Consider the following 21601-nt stretch of genomic DNA (forward strand, 5'->3'; position numbering starts at 1 on the left):
TACTGTATTATTACAATAAAGTAGCTAAAGAAAATATTATTAATAAAATCCTAAGAAAGTGAAAATATATTTACTATTCATTATGTGGAAGTAGATCACCATAAAGGTCTTCATTCTCAGTGTTTTTACATTGAGTGGGCTTAAGAGGAGAAGGAAGAGGAGGGGTTGCTCATGCTGTCTCAGGGATAGCAGAGGCAGAAGAAGTTAAGGAGGTGGAATGGGAGGCAGGAGAGGCAGGCACACTTTGTATTAACTTTTATTGAAAAAAGTCCCGGTATAAGTGGACCTGTGCAATTCAAACCTGTGTTGTTCAAGGGTCAACTGTATTCTGCATCTTGCCTTTTCCGCATTGTATATCTTCAAAATCTCTCCCTATCAGTCCACAGAGAGCTTCAGCAGTCTTAGGTAGGCCCTCATGAATTTCTACAATCCCCCATCTATTTATGTGTCCTGCACACTTCTCTTCTTTACCAATCTTTGGGGACGTCCAGCCCTTTCTTAACATTTTCCCAGGAGTTTAATTGCTAGACTATCTTGGCCTTCTACAGAAAATACAGTCCCTCAAAGTGAATTCCTTAGTCTCCCTCCGACACATAATCTAGCCTCTTACAAAATCCCCAGCTATACTCACCCCCTCTCATGTTTTGCAATTTCAACATATTACCATATCCTGACTACCTACCTGCCCACCTACCTGCTTATCTATGTGATTCTTGTTGAGTAGCTCTTATAAGCAAAGCTCCATGCTTAATTTGATGATGGGTGATTAGGGGCATTGGTCCCTAATGGTTTGCAGTTCAAATAAAAATTGTAAACAAATACACCTGGACACGGAGGTCAGAGGGGTTTAGCTGACTGAATGAGTTATGAGGCTCAGGAGTTGAATTATCCAGGAGATTAGGCTCTACAACTAAACACTGGGTTCTGATACTGAGAGAAATGTTCACTCCCCACCACAGTCTTGAACTGATGCATGATTGACTTTAGCTGCCCCAGAAAGATCCTGAGCTTGACAGGAAACCATTGTACTTCCTCTAAAGGGGCTTTTAGACCTTTGCTGCTCTTTTCCAACCAGTTCTCTCTCTACCCTGAGTAGAGCCAGATGGTCTGGCCTACTAGTTTGCTTGAAATAGAACTGAAAGAGGCCTAAAATAAATATGAAATAGGCCCAAAATAGATTCATGCGAAGGAACAGAAGGAAACTGCTGTTTCCTGGGTATTTACTCAGGTATTTATTCAGTCATTAGCCACAGGAGGGTGGTATAGGCAGTTTTTCTTGAGGGAACGGCTTCTGGGTGGTGGTGTAGGGTGGCAGCTATGTCATCAGAGAACAGAAAACCAAAGAGATCTTGAAATTCTCAACCTGTAATCTTTATAGTACCTTTTAGAGGAGTACTTACTAATGAAGGCCCTTGGAGGTGGGAGAAGGGTGAAGACTGGCATTCGCAGGCTGCAGCAGAGAATACTTTCCATAACAAGACTTCCTTTACATTTACACTGTGAGTCCTCAGGGCTATGCCTTGCTCTTCACTCACTTATTCATTCATTAATTTAGTTATTCAGTCATTAAAAATATATTTATTGAGTGCTAAGCACTATTTTAGGTGCTGAGGATACAGATATGAACAAAGCAATCTGCTTTCATGGAGCTTACATTTTATAAAGGGAGACAATAAATCAATAGACAATAACAATATATAATATTTTAGGTAGTGATAAGAGCCATGAGAGAAAAGCAGCATAAGGGGGTAGAGAGTGATGTGGTGTAATCTTAGAGAGGGTTGTGAGGGAAATATTCTTTGAGGAGGTGAAAGAGCTAAACAAATTTAAAAAATTAAAAAGCCTTTGGGCAGAGTCAAATTGTTAATCCTATGTTTGATTTTCCCCCTAAAATTCTACCCTCCACCACACAATTTTATGCAACCCAATTATTCAACTTAAGTTAATCACCCATGGTCATTTGTACAGGTTACCATCTGAAACCAAGTGTATGCCTGCTACACCTTTGGCAAGGCTGTTGAAGACTTAAAACTACCAATGCTTTTTAAAATCTACCACTAAAAATAAGTCAGCCGTTTGAGCTTTTGGAAAGATAAGAGACTTGTTTGAGGTCACACAGCTACCAAGAAGCAGAGACTGGACTTACATATGAGTTTTAACTTCTTATCCACTGCTCTTCTCAATTCGCATGAACTTTCCAAGGCATTGTGGGGACACATCAGCACGCCTGAGCATAAGTCATTTTATGTGAATGTGAGGACAGGTAATTTTTCCTAAGGGTGCATTAACAGGACGACCAGTGTTCAAAATAAGGGAGGTGATAGTCCCTATCTACTGCTCATTGTCATTCCCACCTGGATATGTGTTCTGAGTGATTAGATACACTGAAGAGCAATGAGCCTGGGGAGGGGATTGCAAACCATGTCACAAATGGAAGAGCTTAAAGAAATGGTAATATATCTCTTTATGGAAAACATGTGTGTGTGTATGTATGTGTGCATGCACATGCATGCAGAGAGGTTGCTTAGGAGAAATTAGGGTTTGAACCCACAATATATGTCTTCTGCTTTCTATTGCTTAGAAGGACTCAGTTTTTTTTTTATCCCGTGGCCCAGAGGGTAGCACTCTAACAAATGGGCAGAAGTCATAAAAGAGTGAATTTCAGGTAAAAATGAATAATGGCCTTGGATACTTCAGAATGAGTTTCCTATTACTGAAAAGACTCCAGCAGCTGCTTGACAAAACTTACAAGAGATAATTGAAGAAAAGGGTGGCTTTGGAAAGAGATCTCAATTCAAATCCTGCTACTGCTTCATCAAACTTGTATGGTTATGGGCAAATGATGTAAGCACTCTCAGGTATAGTTTTAAAATTTTAAAATAATAACAATTTCTTCTTCTTAAACTTCTAGGGATAATTAAGTAAAATAATATGTTAAAAGACCTAGCACCATGTGGGCACAAAGTAGGTGTTTCCTTCTCCTCCTCTCCCTCACATTTCATATACTGTAAAGAGGATACCTACACAGGGAGGTTGGGAGGAGATGATCTCTTTTTCCCTTTTGAACATAAAATTATTTATTTTTTCTATAATCATCAACAACTTTATTCATTACGTGATTGTGCTTGGGATACTTACTGTATGACATTGAAATTATGTGCATCATTGATTAGCTCTCCCACTAAACTGTAAAATCCCTGAGATCCACTCTGTATCCCTTAGCTGTCAGAATAAGAGCTTATTGAATTGAACTGATTTTGGAGGAGTAGTGATTTCTGTGCTGAATAACTGAACTAAACAGGAGTTTTTGTCCTTGGGGGGCAGCCTGTCTTAAATAGAGATGATATCCATGAACATGCAAGAGCATCTAGTCGTATCAGTAGCTAAGACAATAAACAGACAGGATTCAATATCTGTAGACTGTAGCAAGCATGAGGGACTATAAGAAAGATAGGGTAGGGGTTGTATGGGAAATAAGTGAGCACCAGTGGGGATCGGGACAAAAAAATGGAACTTTGCCTGGGAGTGCTTCCTGGCAGAAGTGGGTCTTTGGGAACTATTCAAAACATGAGAAGCAAAGGACAACTAGGAATTGTGTTTTTTTTCCCCGATAGAAGGAAAAGATTTGAGAACTAGGGATCTTGGGTTTGGGAGGTAGGCCACTGGGGCCCAGATCAGGACACTGAAACACTTTATTCCTGTAACCTAGAAGACATCATGTCAGATGTTATTGAAAGATGGGACATGTGTCACCTATTGACATTTATATAGAATAGTGTTTAATAGCAGACTCTAGAGCTAGACAATTTGAGTTTACATCTGCGCTCCATACTTACTAGCCATGTGACCTTAGGCAAATTATTTAACTTCATTCTGCCTCAGTTTCCTCATCTACAAAATAAGGACAATAATAGTACCTACCTCATAGAGTTGTTGTGAGGATTAAAAGAGTTTATGTATGTACAGGACTTCAAACAGTGCCTGGCACAGAGTAAGCAGTTTGTAAGTGTTAACTATCATTATCATAATCTGTTGAACTGCCTTTCAGACCCGAGAACTAGTGTGAATTTGAGGGCATTATTATTCCAGACCCTCTCATGCAGTGATTAGCTCCTCAGCCCTGGCTGTGGTAAAAGTAGTGACATCTGGCTCAAAGAGATAGAATAACTTTCTGCCATCTGAGATTGTCCCAAAGATGAACGGGCTGTCTTGGGAGGGAGCAACTGCCCCATTATTGTAGGTGTTGGAGTGAGACTGGATAACTACTTAGCGAGGATGTTGCAGAAGGGATGGCAGGATGGAACCGGAGTTGTGCTAGACCAAGATATTATCTAATTCCTTGAGACTTGTCAGCAAGAAGGGATATATCTGGGAGGGGGTATTGCTACTCCAAATGTAGAGGACTCGTCTATTAAAAAAAATTGTGAGCAAAGTTGAATGTTCATATAACTCAGAAAGCTACCCACACATGGACAGGGCTGGTATCAAATGCCATGTTTCAGGGTCTGAAATCTCCCAAAAGTACTTTTGAGACTTAAGATACAAGGGCTTTGGTTCCCACTCTGCCAGCAATTAGCTGTGTAATCTTGGACAAGTTGCATCCCTTCTCTGTGAACCTGGAATATAAGGGCTTAGATTTTTCTCTGTGGTTCCATCAGGTCTTGCCTTCTGTGGTTGGAAGATATGAGTCTTTGAGTGGAGACCAGTGGATGAAGGAGACATTCATGCATCCAACAGATGTTTGTTATGAAGCACCTAAGTGTACAGCACTGTGCTGGGCACAAAGGGAGAAAGCAGTGAACAAGACAGTCATGGTCTCTGCCCTCCTAGCTTCACAGTCCAGTAAAGGATACAGACAAGAAAAAAATACAATACAGTTTAATAAATGTTTCAAGAGGGTTAAACATAGGATCCTATGGGAGAGGACTATCATTCAGAATATTTTTGAGGAAGACAACATTAGAGAAAGCCTTCTGGAGGTGGTGGCACCTCAGCTGAGCTTTGAGATGGGGAGCTGGAGAAATAAAGCAGCAGTTTATATAGGTCCTGAGGCAAGAGAATCTCATGAGTTATGAGAACTACCATAGGTTCTATGTAGCTAGAGAATAGAGAATGAGAGGGCATTGGTAAGAGCTGAGGATACAGAGGCCAAAGGACATCAGATTGGCAGGACATTTTATGCCACACTACAGAATTTGCCTTAAATGCGCAGAGGAGCTATTGAAGGCCTTTGAACAGAGGCGTTATATAAGTCAGATTTCAGCTGCAAAAATAAACCACTGTAGTTCTTTTCAGCAGAAGGGGTTTTAATATAGAAAATAAAGTGCTTACAAAATTGGTGGGAGGGCTGGAGGGGCAAGCTTTAGGCTATGTCTCCAAGAACAATGTCAGGGTAGCTGCTCTCTCTCTCTGACAAGCAGGAAGATGAGGCGTCAGGGGCTCTAGGAGCATGCTGCCTTGTCTGCAATTTAGGAATGAGGAAGCTGCCACAGCCCTAACCATCTGTTGGCTAGAGTATCACTATGCCTACCAGATCCTCAGTAACAAAAAAAAAGTCCCATTCTCTGGCTCTCGGAATGCACAAAGCCAGTGGCTAGACACTGGAACCTATGGTAACACACACAAAAATCCCCAACACTTTCACCATTGTGCTTTCCAACAGAAGCAACAGAGACATGACTTATGCCTTACCAACCACCTCCTTCTAAATATTGTGCATGTGTATATGATTGGCATCACTATGTCATATCCAGAACGCTGGCTGCAAGGGAATCTTGGAAATGCCAGTTTATTGTTGTTGCAGTTTTTTGGTTTTTAGCTTTTCAGCAATATAGGAAGGCAGGCTAGAAGGAGTGGATCCTTAAAAACCAATCCAGAGTATCTACCACAAGATTGAGAAGAGCAAAACTGCTTTTGAGGAAAGAATTGGGGCCGAAGAGTAGAGGCTTAATTGGGGAGGGAGAGCAGCACAAGAGAACAGGTAATGAATTATGATGGATCAGAGATGATGAGGAACTGATTAAAAGTAGTGACAGCAGAGAGAGAGAGAAAGGGACAAATCAGAGAGATTAAGGAGGAAGAGAATCAACAGGACTAAAAGACTAGTTGGCCATCAGTGAGGTGAGGGAGAGGAAAACTTGTAGATATTTTCTTGGTTTCTGGCTAGTTCAGTGTGTGACTGCCATTCCCAAGAGACAAAGGACTCAGGGGAAGAAGGAAATCGGCAAGAGTGGGAGGAGATGACTTCAATTTGGGACTTTTTAAGTTTGATATGCTTGTAAGATATTAAGGAGGAGATATCCAGAAAGCAGTAGGACCTTCATTTTTGGGGTCCAGGAGAGCTACCTTGGAGTCAGCAGCAGCTCTCTGCTTATGTGCAAGCAAGGTCCTATGTCTGCTTTGTTTCCCAGTGGTGTTGTAATTTTGTTGAAAGGAGGTGCATCAATGTGCAATGTAGATGGTAGTTCAAGCCTTAGAAGTAGATGAGCCCATTTAGTGCAAATGCAGAATGAGAAGAAAAGGGGACTGTGATCAGAAGAGCTCTGAGAAATCATGGCATTAATGACTGGATGAAGAAGAACCCATGCAGGAAGTGAAGACAGCATAAACATACAGGTCACGTGGATGGTGTTCCCAAGGAAAAGGAGCATTTCAGGATTGAGGAAGGCATCAGTGGAGTCAAATGCGAGAAAAGTTAGGAAAGGTAAAGATTGAAACTTGGCCATGAGATTTAGTAACACTTTTTTTTTTTTTTTTCTATTCACAAGAGGATTCAGTTTTCTATAGGATAATGAGGGTAAAGCCAGGATGCAGTGGGTTGAGGGATCAAAAGATAGTGAGGAAATAGAGACAGGATAAGACTGAGCTTTCAAAGACGAGTAGACAGATTGTAGTGGCTTATATTATGGTACTGTCCTGATCACCAGTATCTGTCTCAACATAATCTAGAAGAGTAGTTTTCAAACTGTTTTGAGTATTACTTGCTATAAGAAATACATTTCACATCACAGGCCAGTACATTTATATTTGTATATAACTGAAACGAAAGCATCATGAAACAGTATTTACCCTAACTATATGAATATTTTCTATAAATGGAATAATACAAAAGCCTTTTGCTCACCTCTTTCACTTAGCATGTTTTCAAAGCTCATCTATGTTGTAGCATGTATCAGTATTTCATTTCCTTTTTATGGTTAAATAATGCTTCATTGTATGGCTATACCACATTTTGTTTACCCATTCATCAGTTGTTGGACATTTGAATTGTTTCCATCTTCTGGCTGTTGTGAATAATGCTGTTATTAGCATTCATGTATAAGTTTTTGTGTGGACGTGTTTTCATTTTTCTTAGGTATATACCTACTGTTCAGTCATATAATCCTCTAATATAAGAGCAAAAAGGCTCTGAGAGATCTCCTGTGTAAGGGAGTCCTTGGTTTGAAGGCCCAGGGAACCACTGAAATTGTTTTTTTCTGAGGTGAGGGTTCTGAGGTTTAACTGAATTCTCAGATAAGTCTGAGTCCTCATTGACAACAGGGAGACAGAAGACAGACCCCTGAGAGGAAAAGGGAATTGCCCAAAAGTCATACAGCAAGCTTGAGGTAAGGCTGAGAGTAAATTTGAAACCTTCTGGTCTCCACTCCATGGCTTATCCTCGCTTAGCTCCAGATACCAGGTCACAGAGCAGGGTAATGATTACAAGCAGATTGCAAGTTCTATAGAGGATTTTCCATGGCAAATGTTTAACCCTATGCTGGCTTCCCTTCATAGTACCCAGAATGCTGGAAAAGTGCAAGCTAACTGTCCTAGTCTGAAGAAACAATAATTAAGACAGGAAATCTGACGAGGTAAGGGCAGTGGTATCAGGGAAAGCCAAATAGAATTGGATTTTGGAAATTCTGTCGTGTGTCCCTGTGATTATGTCCACAACACTGGTTTGTTAGCTTTTTATAGCTAATTGTGAGTTGCCTGTAAATTCTTAGGCAGTGGCCAAAGGCACCTTTGCTTCCTCCTTGGCCCAGGCTCAAAGTGGCTGCTAGGTACATGCCTTCTCCACAGCTACCTATCCTTTCCCCCCCCATTCCTTCTTTTTTTTTTTTTCCCATCCTTTTTTCTGCCTTTCCCCACAATTCTCTTTCTTCATTATCTTCCCTCTCTTCTCCTTCCTCCTCGTGTTTTCTTCTTTTTCTCCCTCTTCACGTGATCTCCTTCCTTTGCATCCTATTGGGTCCCTTCCCTCCCTCTTTCCCAGTTCTTTTCCTCCCCCATCTCCTTATATACCCCCTCTATCCGCCCCCAAGAAACTCCCCACCCCCAAACCAAAACTGGTGCCTGGTGACTCTCGCCGATCTGGAGAGAGCGAGCTTGCTTGGGAGCCTTGAGCCCTCTGATTGGCGGTCGCGGCTAGCACGCCAGCGCAAGTCCCGCCCCTGGGCAGCGAACGTGCTACTGCGGCACCTGTTATTGGTCGGCGGGTATGTCAGTGGCTCTGGCCGCGCCTCACGCAAGCGCCCGCAGTCGCTCGGTGAATAAAAAGGCAGCCTACGGGATGAGCGGGGGATGGGGAGAGAAGAGGGATAGGGCCAGCAAGGCAGGGATCGAAGGAGTGTCTGGCAGCCGGGAGCCCAGCGAAGAGAGCGAGCAAGCTTAGGAAAGCGAGCGAACTAAAGGGAGTAGGGGAGACTGAGACTGACCGGTAGCCAGGCAGGCGGACGGACGCACGCCCGGACAGACTGAGCAGGCGCCGGAGAACCACTCACAGGTTCCCCCCGCCTTTCCCTTTGAAAGCTAGGATTTTGCCTTTCCCGTGGCGCCCGAGAGAGAATGCTGGACTCTGCCGACTTCAGCGCAAGCTAAGATTTCTCAGCTAGGGACGAAAGATCAGCCCAATCCTGAGAAGGGGGAAACCAAGCACCCCATCCCCATCCCCCTCCCCTCCCCCCGACTAAACTCGGGCGCCAAACCCAGCCCTTCCCTAACCATCCTACTTCCTCCTCTCCTTTCTAGCATGGTGGCTGTATGGACAGTCTGACAGAACAGAGACTGACATCTCCCAATCTGCCGGCCCCCCACCTGGAACACTACAGTGTTCTGCATTGCACCATGACCCTGGATGTGCAAACTGTAGTCGTTTTTGCCGTGATTGTAGTCCTCCTGCTTGTCAATGTCATACTCATGTTTTTCCTGGGAACGCGCTGAATGGAGTCCAGCCACCTGAGCTGTCGCGAACTCTCGCTTTGATTTCATCCCGAGAGCCACCGAGAAAAAAAAAAATCACAGACAGACAGGGAAAGAGAGAGAAAGAACAAGCTTTCTTACTCAGGGGGGAAAACGTTTTGAGCTTCAACATGGCCTCGCTGTGATATGTATGACGTTGGTATATTATCTCTCCCTAAATCTTTTGTCGTGTCTTGTCTTTTAAGAATGCCCGTGCCTTCTTAAAGTTGCCTATTGCTTGAGTGAAATTGTTGATGAAGAAATGTTTTTTATTTAAGTGTGCATGCGTATGTGCATTTTTAATCTATGTGGCGTTCATGGAGCAAGCTCTGCGTCCTTAAACAGTGGCTTTGCAGTCTGTGGTGTCTTCTCAACTCATTTCCTTGAAGACTACCTTTAAACTCCATCAGGGAATTTTAGTCAAAATTTTTCTCTTGCCATCAGGAGTGCATTTGGGTTTGTTTGAGGGGAAAAGCGTTTGTGGAAGAGCATGATGAATATTTGCAATCGTGGGAAAGACAGTCTTTGCACTGGATATTTAGAGAGAAAATAATCGATGCAAGGAATGGATTTAGGGAAAATGATTCTTTAGTCTCTAATGAGCAGCAAGAATTTGGGAAGTGACACGGGTCTGTTGTGCTGGCAGTTGGTGACTGTGTCCTTTGAATCTCAATTTGCTCTCCAGGGTTCAATTTTGAAAGAAGCCACATTTAAAACACTTCTTGAACCTTAAAGCTTTAAGATATTTAAAATGTTAGTGTCTTTGGAATCATGAAATAGTATGTAAAAGCATTCTCTGATTTTTTGAACTGGCAAGAGAGGACTTTGACAGGAGCTATTTGGGCTCCCTTTCCCAAAGATTGTAGCCCTGGATTTGAGTTTGGGGATTTTGTCTGTCTCATCAAACACACACACACACACACACGAACCCAGCTCTTTATTCACCTTGGGAATAATAGTATTTGGATATGGCTCCTTTGGGGTAATCTCGTTTGCAATGATGTTCTTGAACTATATTTTAAATATAACTTGATAAGGTTGATGAGAAAGTGGTGATGTTATTGTTTGCTCCCTTGTTTGTTACTTTAAGATCAGAGGTCTCTGTAATTGAAACAGTCCCATAACAAACTGAAAGTCTGTAATGTGCTAAATTAAGAGTTACCAAATTTTGGTGCCAAATTTGATCACCAAAAACCAAAAATGTCTAGATGGAAAGGGATGAGAGCATGGAAAACATGAGCTGGAAGTGACATTTCAGTTTGAGATATGACTGCTTGTCTGTATCAGATGGTAGTGGTGGTTTCTGTTATTATTGCGATTGCTATTATTTTTATATTTCTGTTTCCTCTGAGAAAGCTCTTGGCAGAGCCAGGAAAAAAAATGTCTGCGATGCTAGTCTGTATAACACTTGTTTTTTTGCGTTTTTTTTTTTTTCTCCCCTGTTAATGTAGGCAGGCCTTCCCCATTCCATTGCTTACCTGGCTTGAAATAATGCCATTTATGGCTCATGTATTATAGCAGTGAATCAGGGCACATACACATCTACACACATGCTCCCCCTCCACCCATGTGGGTGGCTGTTCATGTCTGATGTGCAAATCTGCTGTTATTATGCTGTCAAGTTCCATGTCCGGTTTTTCAGTCTCTTTGGAAATGATTCTGAAAGGAGAGGGGCTGTGAAGGGGGCCTTTGAAATTGTCTTGGCCACAGGACCCAGAAAGTATTATTTAATGGCGTCAGAGGGGGTTTGGGGCCTCAAAGCATGCTATCCTTGACTTGGTGTGGGTGAGAAGCTGAGGTTTTTATGAGATTAGTACCATGGTGTAAACATGATCTGGGAAGTTTGCTGGCATTGATTCTTATTAATTACTCTTTGGTCCGTTTGTGGAGACCCCCTGGATGGAACTGAGAACCTATTTCTTTGCAAAGATAATTTAGTGAGTTTTCTTTTTTTTTTTCCCTTAGCTTCAGTGTATTATTTGAAGTAAGCTTATATCTTGTCTGGGCACTTTGTTTTGATACAGTGTTGGAGAGTGGGGAATGGCTCTTTGCTGGGCAGCTGCAGACCTGGTTTTTTTTTGTTTCGTTTTTTGTTTTTTCCATTCAGCAGCTGTTTGACCTTGGGCACTTTTTTTCCTCCTCGGTGGGTTTGAGATTCCCAGTAACATTGGCATTTTTGGATGCTTCCACTAGGTGACCTCCAAGTTCTTGCATTTTATGATTTTATGACCCCTAGACACTTGAAGTCAGTGGGGGTGGGGGGAGATGAACTGGAAAGACAAGTGAAAAGGAAAACAAAATGTTAATCAAAGGGTGATGGGAGGAGGGGAAGGATATCTGGTAGTAGAGCCTGGATAACAAGTTTAAGCTAAGGGATTTTTTTTGCCTAGTTATTTGGGAAGGAAACTGGGACAACAATAAGGGAATGCTTTTTGACTTTTTTCCCCCCAAGGGGAGCAGGGGTCTCTGAGACTAGTCTTTGATCTCGGTTTATGACTTAAGTAGTGTCATGAAATACCTTATCCTCTGTGAGCCTGACAGACCTTTGGCAGAAAGCCTCTGGGAATGTATGTGTGTAGGGTGTGTGGCAGTATGTTCATGGTGGGGTGTGTGGGGGAGCACACTCCTGAGTGTGGGTGCGGGGTGTGGTGGTAGGAATGAGGAAAGACGGTATTGAGTTCCACAGTTCTGAATGGCCTCCTTGTGCTAGGACCTATAAGGATTTCACAAATGCTGGGATGGATGGGTATCACCCATGCCAGTCCTCTTTTCACCACCTAAAACCCCTCAGGCTAAGGAGGTGTCTTGAATGAGCCCTTCCATTAGTAATTTAGCTGTTGAAATGGGTTAGCCCTTTTAAAATTGTCTCCTGTCTCTTATACACATCTGCCACCTGAGCTGTCGCGAACTCTCGCTTTGATTTCATCCCGAGAGCCACCGAGAAAAAAAAAAATCACAGACAGACAGGGAAAGAGAGAGAAAGAACAAGCTTTCTTACTCAGGGGGGAAAACGTTTTGAGCTTCAACATGGCCTCGCTGTGATATGTATGACGTTGGTATATTATCTCTCCCTAAATCTTTTGTCGTGTCTTGTCTTTTAAGAATGCCCGTGCCTTCTTAAAGTTGCCTATTGCTTGAGTGAAATTGTTGATGAAGAAATGTTTTTTATTTAAGTGTGCATGCGTATGTGCATTTTTAATCTATGTGGCGTTCATGGAGCAAGCTCTGCGTCCTTAAACAGTGGCTTTGCAGTCTGTGGTGTCTTCTCAACTCATTTCCTTGAAGACTACCTTTAAACTCCATCAGGGAATTTTAGTCAAAATTTTTCTCTTGCCATCAGGAGTGCATTTGGGTTTGTTTGAGGGGAAAAGCGTTTGTGGAAGAGCATGATGAATATTTGCAATCGTGGGAAAGACAGTCTTTGCACTGGATATTTAGAGAGAAAATAATCGATGCAAGGAATGGATTTAGGGAAAATGATTCTTTAGTCTCTAATGAGCAGCAAGAATTTGGGAAGTGACACGGGTCTGTTGTGCTGGCAGTTGGTGACTGTGTCCTTTGAATCTCAATTTGCTCTCCAGGGTTCAATTTTGAAAGAAGCCACATTTAAAACACTTCTTGAACCTTAAAGCTTTAAGATATTTAAAATGTTAGTGTCTTTGGAATCATGAAATAGTATGTAAAAGCATTCTCTGATTTTTTGAACTGGCAAGAGAGGACTTTGACAGGAGCTATTTGGGCTCCCTTTCCCAAAGATTGTAGCCCTGGATTTGAGTTTGGGGATTTTGTCTGTCTCATCAAACACACACACACACACACACGAACCCAGCTCTTTATTCACCTTGGGAATAATAGTATTTGGATATGGCTCCTTTGGGGTAATCTCGTTTGCAATGATGTTCTTGAACTATATTTTAAATATAACTTGATAAGGTTGATGAGAAAGTGGTGATGTTATTGTTTGCTCCCTTGTTTGTTACTTTAAGATCAGAGGTCTCTGTAATTGAAACAGTCCCATAACAAACTGAAAGTCTGTAATGTGCTAAATTAAGAGTTACCAAATTTTGGTGCCAAATTTGATCACCAAAAACCAAAAATGTCTAGATGGAAAGGGATGAGAGCATGGAAAACATGAGCTGGAAGTGACATTTCAGTTTGAGATATGACTGCTTGTCTGTATCAGATGGTAGTGGTGGTTTCTGTTATTATTGCGATTGCTATTATTTTTATATTTCTGTTTCCTCTGAGAAAGCTCTTGGCAGAGCCAGGAAAAAAAATGTCTGCGATGCTAGTCTGTATAACACTTGTTTTTTTGCGTTTTTTTTTTTTTCTCCCCTGTTAATGTAGGCAGGCCTTCCCCATTCCATTGCTTACCTGGCTTGAAATAATGCCATTTATGGCTCATGTATTATAGCAGTGAATCAGGGCACATACACATCTACACACATGCTCCCCCTCCACCCATGTGGGTGGCTGTTCATGTCTGATGTGCAAATCTGCTGTTATTATGCTGTCAAGTTCCATGTCCGGTTTTTCAGTCTCTTTGGAAATGATTCTGAAAGGAGAGGGGCTGTGAAGGGGGCCTTTGAAATTGTCTTGGCCACAGGACCCAGAAAGTATTATTTAATGGCGTCAGAGGGGGTTTGGGGCCTCAAAGCATGCTATCCTTGACTTGGTGTGGGTGAGAAGCTGAGGTTTTTATGAGATTAGTACCATGGTGTAAACATGATCTGGGAAGTTTGCTGGCATTGATTCTTATTAATTACTCTTTGGTCCGTTTGTGGAGACCCCCTGGATGGAACTGAGAACCTATTTCTTTGCAAAGATAATTTAGTGAGTTTTCTTTTTTTTTTTCCCTTAGCTTCAGTGTATTATTTGAAGTAAGCTTATATCTTGTCTGGGCACTTTGTTTTGATACAGTGTTGGAGAGTGGGGAATGGCTCTTTGCTGGGCAGCTGCAGACCTGGTTTTTTTTTGTTTCGTTTTTTGTTTTTTCCATTCAGCAGCTGTTTGACCTTGGGCACTTTTTTTCCTCCTCGGTGGGTTTGAGATTCCCAGTAACATTGGCATTTTTGGATGCTTCCACTAGGTGACCTCCAAGTTCTTGCATTTTATGATTTTATGACCCCTAGACACTTGAAGTCAGTGGGGGTGGGGGGAGATGAACTGGAAAGACAAGTGAAAAGGAAAACAAAATGTTAATCAAAGGGTGATGGGAGGAGGGGAAGGATATCTGGTAGTAGAGCCTGGATAACAAGTTTAAGCTAAGGGATTTTTTTTGCCTAGTTATTTGGGAAGGAAACTGGGACAACAATAAGGGAATGCTTTTTGACTTTTTTCCCCCCCAAGGGGAGCAGGGGTCTCTGAGACTAGTCTTTGATCTCGGTTTATGACTTAAGTAGTGTCATGAAATACCTTATCCTCTGTGAGCCTGACAGACCTTTGGCAGAAAGCCTCTGGGAATGTATGTGTGTAGGGTGTGTGGCAGTATGTTCATGGTGGGGTGTGTGGGGGAGCACACTCCTGAGTGTGGGTGCGGGGTGTGGTGGTAGGAATGAGGAAAGACGGTATTGAGTTCCACAGTTCTGAATGGCCTCCTTGTGCTAGGACCTATAAGGATTTCACAAATGCTGGGATGGATGGGTATCACCCATGCCAGTCCTCTTTTCACCACCTAAAACCCCTCAGGCTAAGGAGGTGTCTTGAATGAGCCCTTCCATTAGTAATTTAGCTGTTGAAATGGGTTAGCCCTTTTAAAATTGTCTCCAGGCAAATAAAGGGATGTTGCTAGCCAGATGGCAGGCCACCATCTAGCAACCAGAAGGGAATTTGAGAGTAGAGAACAAAAGGTAGCAGTGTGACTTTTTACTTGTGTGAATCCTAAAGGTTTGGCATTTCTCCTTCAGACTTGTGAGGACATTTTTCTCTAGCAAAAAAAGAGTGGGAGAAAATGAGAAATGCAGCCCAGAGAAGTGGAACCCTATGCATTTTGACTTGTCTTCTTTTTTCCTTCCTCCTCTGCCTTCTCTCTTAATCTTTCTCCTTCTCCCTTTCTTCCCACCCCTGACACCACCTCCTCCTCCCACCTCCCCACTGTAAATGGGTGAGAAGTAAAAAAGACAAGAGGACTTTTCCTCTCTGATTTGTCCCAACTTTTCCCAATAAAGCTCCTCCATTCCATTCCCTCCTCTCTGGCCCCTTTGAGTAGAGGATAAGCTTTTGCTATGTAGGAGGGACAAAATCCCAGCTTAGGGATTTTGGCTCCCGGATCCTCATCAAAGAATTAAAGAAAATGCCCTCTACTAGTATCCTAGCAACCCCTGTATCACTGAGCACCCACTGGGCTCCAGAGCCCACCCTTTAAAGGCCCAGGCACCAGTGACTCTAGAGAAAGAGGGCTAGAGCCTAGCGGGACTTGGAGAGATGCTTTTGGGGAGGGAACAAAGAAAGAACAGAATCCCCATTTCCCGCAAATGCCTCGGAAACATGTCCACAGCAGACATATACAGCCTAGCCTCATCCAGCTATGAGATTGTTTATTAGAAAACTCCTGGGTTCAAATTCCTTTCTAGTCAGTCCCATCTCCTTAAGATTAACTGTGCCATTTCACTGCCTAGCTTTAGTGCCAGAAGCTCTGCAGGCCCTGAAAAAACAAATTTTTTCACCCTGACTTTTGGCTGCATCAGGGAGGGGGTGAAGTGATATCTTGGTGGGAACAAACTGAACAGCATTCTTCCATTGAGACAGCCTCCATCTGTCAGAACCTGCAGTGTGCTTGTGCAGTGTGCCCCAATTTTGTCTGTGGCTTGGGGAATCCTGATCAGCCTAGCTTTATAGAATTTGGGAATTTTTCTTTCTGTGGTTTTGGTGTAGTAGTTTCTGACGGGGGAGGCTGGACAAGTTGAAAGAGCAAGTTTGATAATGGAGCTGGTGAACAGGGCTTGGACCCTGGTTCAGAGACTCTCACCCACCGGTGTGTGTGTGTGTGTGTGTGTGTGTGTGTGTGTGTGTGAGATTCAGCTACTAGGGAGCTGAAAGATTCCAACAAGGCTGTAGGTGAGGTGCTCTTCTGCCCTTGAGGTAAGGCCCAGATTGAGAGCAGCCAGAGGTCACAGTCTGGTGGTTTGAGGGATGGTAACAAAGCATGTCTTCCTCTTTAACCTTTGTCTGCCATCTCAGCCTCTGGTCCCTTGGCCTGCAGAGTGCTTGCTCTGGGCAGGGATGTAAGAATTGAGCCTTTTCTCCCAAAATAACTGCCTCCTCAGAAGACCTCCTACAAGGCATCTGGATCTAGCTCCAGTGGCTTTGCCCCAAGAAATGGAATGGAGGAGGGGAATCTTGGATTCTCTAGCTCTTATTTCCAGCTCTGCAACTTGTTCTAGGCCAACCAAGTCTCTGGCTTTCCAAGAATCCTTGATGAAAGTTTAGCTTCTCCAGTATCTGCCCAGAGTGTCTCCTTCTGTCTTAGGTGGATCTAGCTCTGTAGAGTATTTAGTTTATTGTACTTTGCTCTAGCACCAAAGTACAAAGAGGAAAAACTAGAAGGGGAAGAACCTAGAGGGGAGAGAAGCCTCAGGAAGCAGTCCAGTAATGACAATACTAATAACTCCTTATCAGCGCATGGGCCTATAGAGTTTACGCAGGAATTTCACACCCTTTCTAACTTGAGCATCACATCAGCCTTGTGAAGTGGGTAGAGATGATTGTTATTCCCAGTTTTACAGATGAGGAAAGTAAGGGTCAGCAAGATTGTTGGGATGGGAGTGGGTCTGCCTTTCAAACAGAGAGGAGAGTCAGAGTTGGTCATTCCTAGGTAGTGTGATGTTGAATGTGGGGAGGGAGGGCCTGACGCAATGGTTCACGCCTGTAATCCCAGCACTTTGGGAGGCTGAGGCGGGTGGATCACCTGAGGTGAGGATTTCGAGACCAGCCTGGCCAACATGGTGAAACCCTGTCTCTACTAAAAATACAAAAATTAGCCGGGCGTGGTGGCACGCGCCTGTAGTCCCAGCCACTCGGGAAGCTGAGGCAGGAGAATGGCTTGAACCCAGGAGGTGGAGGATACAGTGAGCCAAGATTGTGCCACTGCACTCCAGCCTGAGTGACAGAGTGAGACTCCATCACAAAAAAAGAAAGGAAAGAAGGAAGAAAGGAGGGAGGGAGGGAGGGAAGGGAAGGAAAAGGGAAAGGGAAAGGGAAAGGGAAAGGGAAAGGGAAGGAAGCAGGGAGGGAGATTTGGGAGTCATCCCTGAAGTCATACTAGCTTCCTCAGCTACTCACGTTTTTAATGCTTTTTAATAACTTTCATTTGTATAGCACTTTTGCTCAGAATTTTCATTCAATAAAATGCCTTTTTTTGTCTTGAATATACATTAATGAGTTCTATTTAGTTTTATGAAAACTCACTATTTGGGATCTTCAAGGTGAAAGGCCAGTGTGAATTGCTGAAGTCTAAAATACAGAATGTTTTGAAGGAACTGTAGTTTTCATACAATTGTTCTTCTCTTTGAAGCACACTTATTTTTCTATATTTCTTTAAAAATGTGCTGCCCAGAACTGTTCATGCTACTCTAGGTGCCACCTGACTGAGATCAAGTGCAAAAGAACTTTGTTTTGTCTGTGAAATGTCTAATAATGCAGCCTTCTACTGATTCTCAACCCTCACTGAACATTCAGATCACTTGGGAAGCTTTTTTTTAAATACCCATGCCAGGCCCCCTATCTGAGAGATTCTGATTTAATTTTCATGGAATAGATCCCAGGGAGCTTTATTTATTTATTTTTTAATTTAAAATTCCCCAAGGTGATTCAAATGTGCAGCCAGGGTTAAGACTCAGCCTTTGAGCATGTAGGTCCAAACCGTTTCCTGTCTAGTCCAGTCCTCTACTCTCTTGTGAAGTTGGCCACTTTAGGGTTTTTTGAACCAAATTTGCTACATTTTGTCTTAATATGTTGGTCCATTATTCTAGCTTTCTGTGGATTTTAAACTTTTTTCTTCATACTGTGCTACAAATTAGCAGTCCCTTCTAGCACTGCATCAGTTAAACTCTATTTTGTTTGGTTGGACTATTGTTCTAGCCTTTGGGAGGTTTTTATTTTTTTTCTTCATGTCACACAACAGGTTAGCAGCCTCTTCTAGCATTGCATTATTTGAACACTGAATAAATGTCATTTGAATTGTTGATTGAAAGAAATGTTTACTATGATATGATTAATGCTAGCTCTTCTGTCACCTCACCAGAGCCCCTCTTGGAGTTGGGACATGTTAATTTTTGTATGTATCTGGTCAACCAGTGCAGACTGCACCTGGCTGTGCTAGCATTTATCCTACCAAGGTGTTAATGTGAATAATATAGCATGATAGATTTGTTGTATGCTTTGTGGGCATCAAGATATGCTAGGTTCTTAGCAAGCGTCTGCCAAACTGATAGCCCCATCAGAAAAGGGAGTATAAGTTACTTGGCCTCTTACTCATGGTAAATCTGGTTGTGGGCTCCAGAGCTTCTTGTTTTCTTTCTGTGCCTACAAAGCGAATGTTTCTAAACTGGGTTCAGAATTTGGCGGAGGGTCAGTACTACAACTGTAGTTTCTGTGTATTACTTTCTCCTCTTTGAAAAAGCAGGACATAATGGGTTTAGCTTTAAAACAGAATATATTTTGTGCTCAAAGAGTTCCGGAAACTCTTTGTGTATGTTTCTCTTGTTGTTTTACTTAATTGTTTCCATTAACCCAGTGGTTCTCAGCACTGGCTGCACGTTGGAATCACCTGGAATATTAAGAGTAACAACAATTCCTAGAATCTTTGGGAGAGATCTGATTGAGTTGGTCGTAGTGGCTTCCTGGCATCAATATTTTTCTAAAAGTTCTCTGAGGTGATGGGAATGTTCAGCCAGGGGTGAGAATGACTGCTATGGAATGCTTCATAGGAAATGTTAGCTCAGTCTGTCTGACTTATCACACATGTGACTAGGCAAGCTTCACAGATGGTGAGATTTTATTCTAGGACTGTGGGGGCCTTGATAAGTTCCAGGGGCTTGTGCTCACTCTAAAAAGGAGGAATCAACCCTAGGGAATGAGTAGTCTGGAGACCTAATTGTATTTAAAATAATCAGCTGTGAGATGGTTTGAACCCTTCAGGAATAAAAAAAATTCAGTTCCTACACATTTGCTATCATGATGGGGAAGATTCTGCTCATTTACTAGTAACCTCAGGCAAATTACTTCTCTCCTCTGAAATTTGGTTTTCTTCATCAGCAAAATAAGGATGGGTGAATTTGATGACTTCAAAGATTTCTTCTAGCTCCAACAATATGTGCTTATTTTGTGATCAACACGAGTACGGATATTATTTAAATCTAGCAGGTAATCCAGAGATCCATTTTAGCAGGTTTAGAATACACAGGATGGTTTTAAGGATAGCAGTTTTGCCTTTTTAATTATACTTGGCTTAGGTTTCTTTTAGAACAAGTGAACCTAGGTTGTATTCTTTGAGCACACACTGGCTGCCAAGCAGGAAAGGAGACTGTATGAACACGCACTGGCTGCCAAACAGGGAAGGAAGTGGTACAGTGAATTGAGTAGCAAGGGTGTGCCAGTTTGGGATTCTGTTTATTAAAGAAATATCTCATATGGATAATTGAGAATTGCCTCTCATAGATATAGAACCAGTCTCATAGGTCTGAAAAAGATGGATTGCTTTGACAGCTCAGAGCCCCTTCCTGCAGTACTTTAAGTAGCCATTCACTTGGTTAATAATACTACTTCTATTAGTAAGAATTTCAACAAATGAGGTTTCCTATTTATTTCATGGGCTTCTTCCTCAAACCTAAAATTAGTTAAGAAAGTGAGGCTCATAGAGATTAAGCAGCTTACTCAATGTCACACAGGTAGTGGTAGTGACTAGTGGTAGTGGTAGTTCTAAGGCGTCTTGATACCACATCCTGCAGTGCTTCTGATATAGCCCGCATAGTGGACTCTGTGGTCAGGATGCAGTCATAACTCTGAGAATTAAAGGGGTTTTACTGACATAGAGCAGTATTCAGGAGGAAGCTTTGAAGAAAGGAGCAAAAAGGGGCAATGTGGAGGAAGGAAAAAGGTTTAGAGAGGGATGTGTTCAGGCCAGTTTTTCTCTTGCCCTTATCACTCTTATGTGCTAGTTCCAGGCCCCTGATGGGAATTGGGCATTGATCTTTGAGCGCCAAGTTTGAGTGTTGGTAGCAGAGAAGAAGGAAAGTTGTACATGCGTGGCAGAAGGATAGCATATGGAAAGCAGACATGCAGTAGGAGAAAAAAGAAAAGGCCTCAGGAGCCCTAGGATTAAGCTCTGGCTCTGTACCTACCTTGCTGCCAGATCTTGATCAAGGCCCTTCCCACCTAGGTCTCAGTTTCCATGTCACTAAAGTGAGAGTGGTTTTAGTAAAAGAGCCATGTTCTCAAATGGAATGTTAGCCAGAAGCTTCTATATAAAACAGGAAAAAGCACAGCTCGTCTGGTTGAAATGGGCATGGGGCAGGTATGGAGGACAGAGTCTAAAGTTCCAGGCAATCATCTTGCCTATGCAGATTTTGGTCACTAGAGGAACTGGAATTAGAAGAGTGGAGATGGCTCTGCCAAGTCCAGCCATAGTGCTTGGGGAGATAGGGAACCCTTGGATGGTGTTGTGTGATGGGGGTGGGTATTTCATTTAAGTGGCCAGGATTTACAGAGAATCACATAGGGGCAGATATTAAAGTGCCTAGTACAACACACTGCCCCCACTCCTTTTTTTACAAGTGAGAAAACTAAGGCACAGTAGGGGAAAGGGACGTGTCCAAGGTTGCAGTGATGGTTCTGGGATTCTAATTCTTTAAATAGGGCTCTTGCCTGCTGTAACTTGCTACCTGCCCTATAGGTTTCTGGCTGTATGCTCCCTTGGCTGGATCAGAGACCTGAATGCTCTTTCAGGTTTGGTTGGAGAAAGCAAGCTGACAAGAGGCTGGGAGAACAAGAGCATTATATAACCTCCTGGAGGGGGAGCAGGCCTGTTAGTAGTCCTTGAAGTTCCAGGGAGTGGGATGGGGGTGAGGGGAACACAGAGTCTCCTGAAGGCCACATTAGCTCTCCTGAGGCAGAGAGCAGTAGATGCAGCCCTGTGAGTGGCCATGTACCCTCAGGGCCCAGAGGAGGCCAGCACTGCACATCCATAGCCAGCTCTGGGAATGGCTTTGGCAGCTGATTTCTCCGCCTGCCTGCCTTCATTAGAGAAAGGAAAGCCATGCACCTCCGTGCCCAGCTGGCTACAGGAAGGATGTACTAAGAGCCCACCCCCCACCCCCTCAGAGTGTGGTGCCTAAAGGCAGTAGCTACTTTTAGCTGAACCTCCCACAGCCTCTCCTCCACCTAC

At 42.9% G+C, this 21601-nt stretch overlaps 1 protein-coding gene across 6 annotated transcripts in view; it reads left to right on the forward strand.

Moving 5' to 3' along the window:
* Nucleotides 1-21601, forward strand: part of ARHGEF9 (Cdc42 guanine nucleotide exchange factor (GEF) 9) — a 164449-nt gene that overhangs the window by 24126 nt on the left and 118722 nt on the right. Inside the window, exon 1 of one of the 6 annotated variants that reach the window (XM_011965035.1) lies at nucleotides 8536-9379. The exons of 3 other annotated variants lie outside the window; for them this stretch is intronic. In XM_011965035.1, the coding sequence (XP_011820425.1) occupies nucleotides 9371-9379 (9 nt within the window). In that variant the 5' untranslated portion in view covers nucleotides 8536-9370. Of the gene's footprint in view, nucleotides 1-8535; nucleotides 9380-21601 lie in introns of those variants that run through there. 2 more of the 6 variants (XM_011965040.1, XM_011965036.1) reach the window with 2 other exon arrangements.

Source organism: Mandrillus leucophaeus, unplaced genomic scaffold (assembly GCF_000951045.1).
Source record: "Mandrillus leucophaeus isolate KB7577 unplaced genomic scaffold, Mleu.le_1.0 Scaffold713, whole genome shotgun sequence".
Lineage (NCBI taxonomy): Eukaryota > Metazoa > Chordata > Mammalia > Primates > Cercopithecidae > Mandrillus > Mandrillus leucophaeus.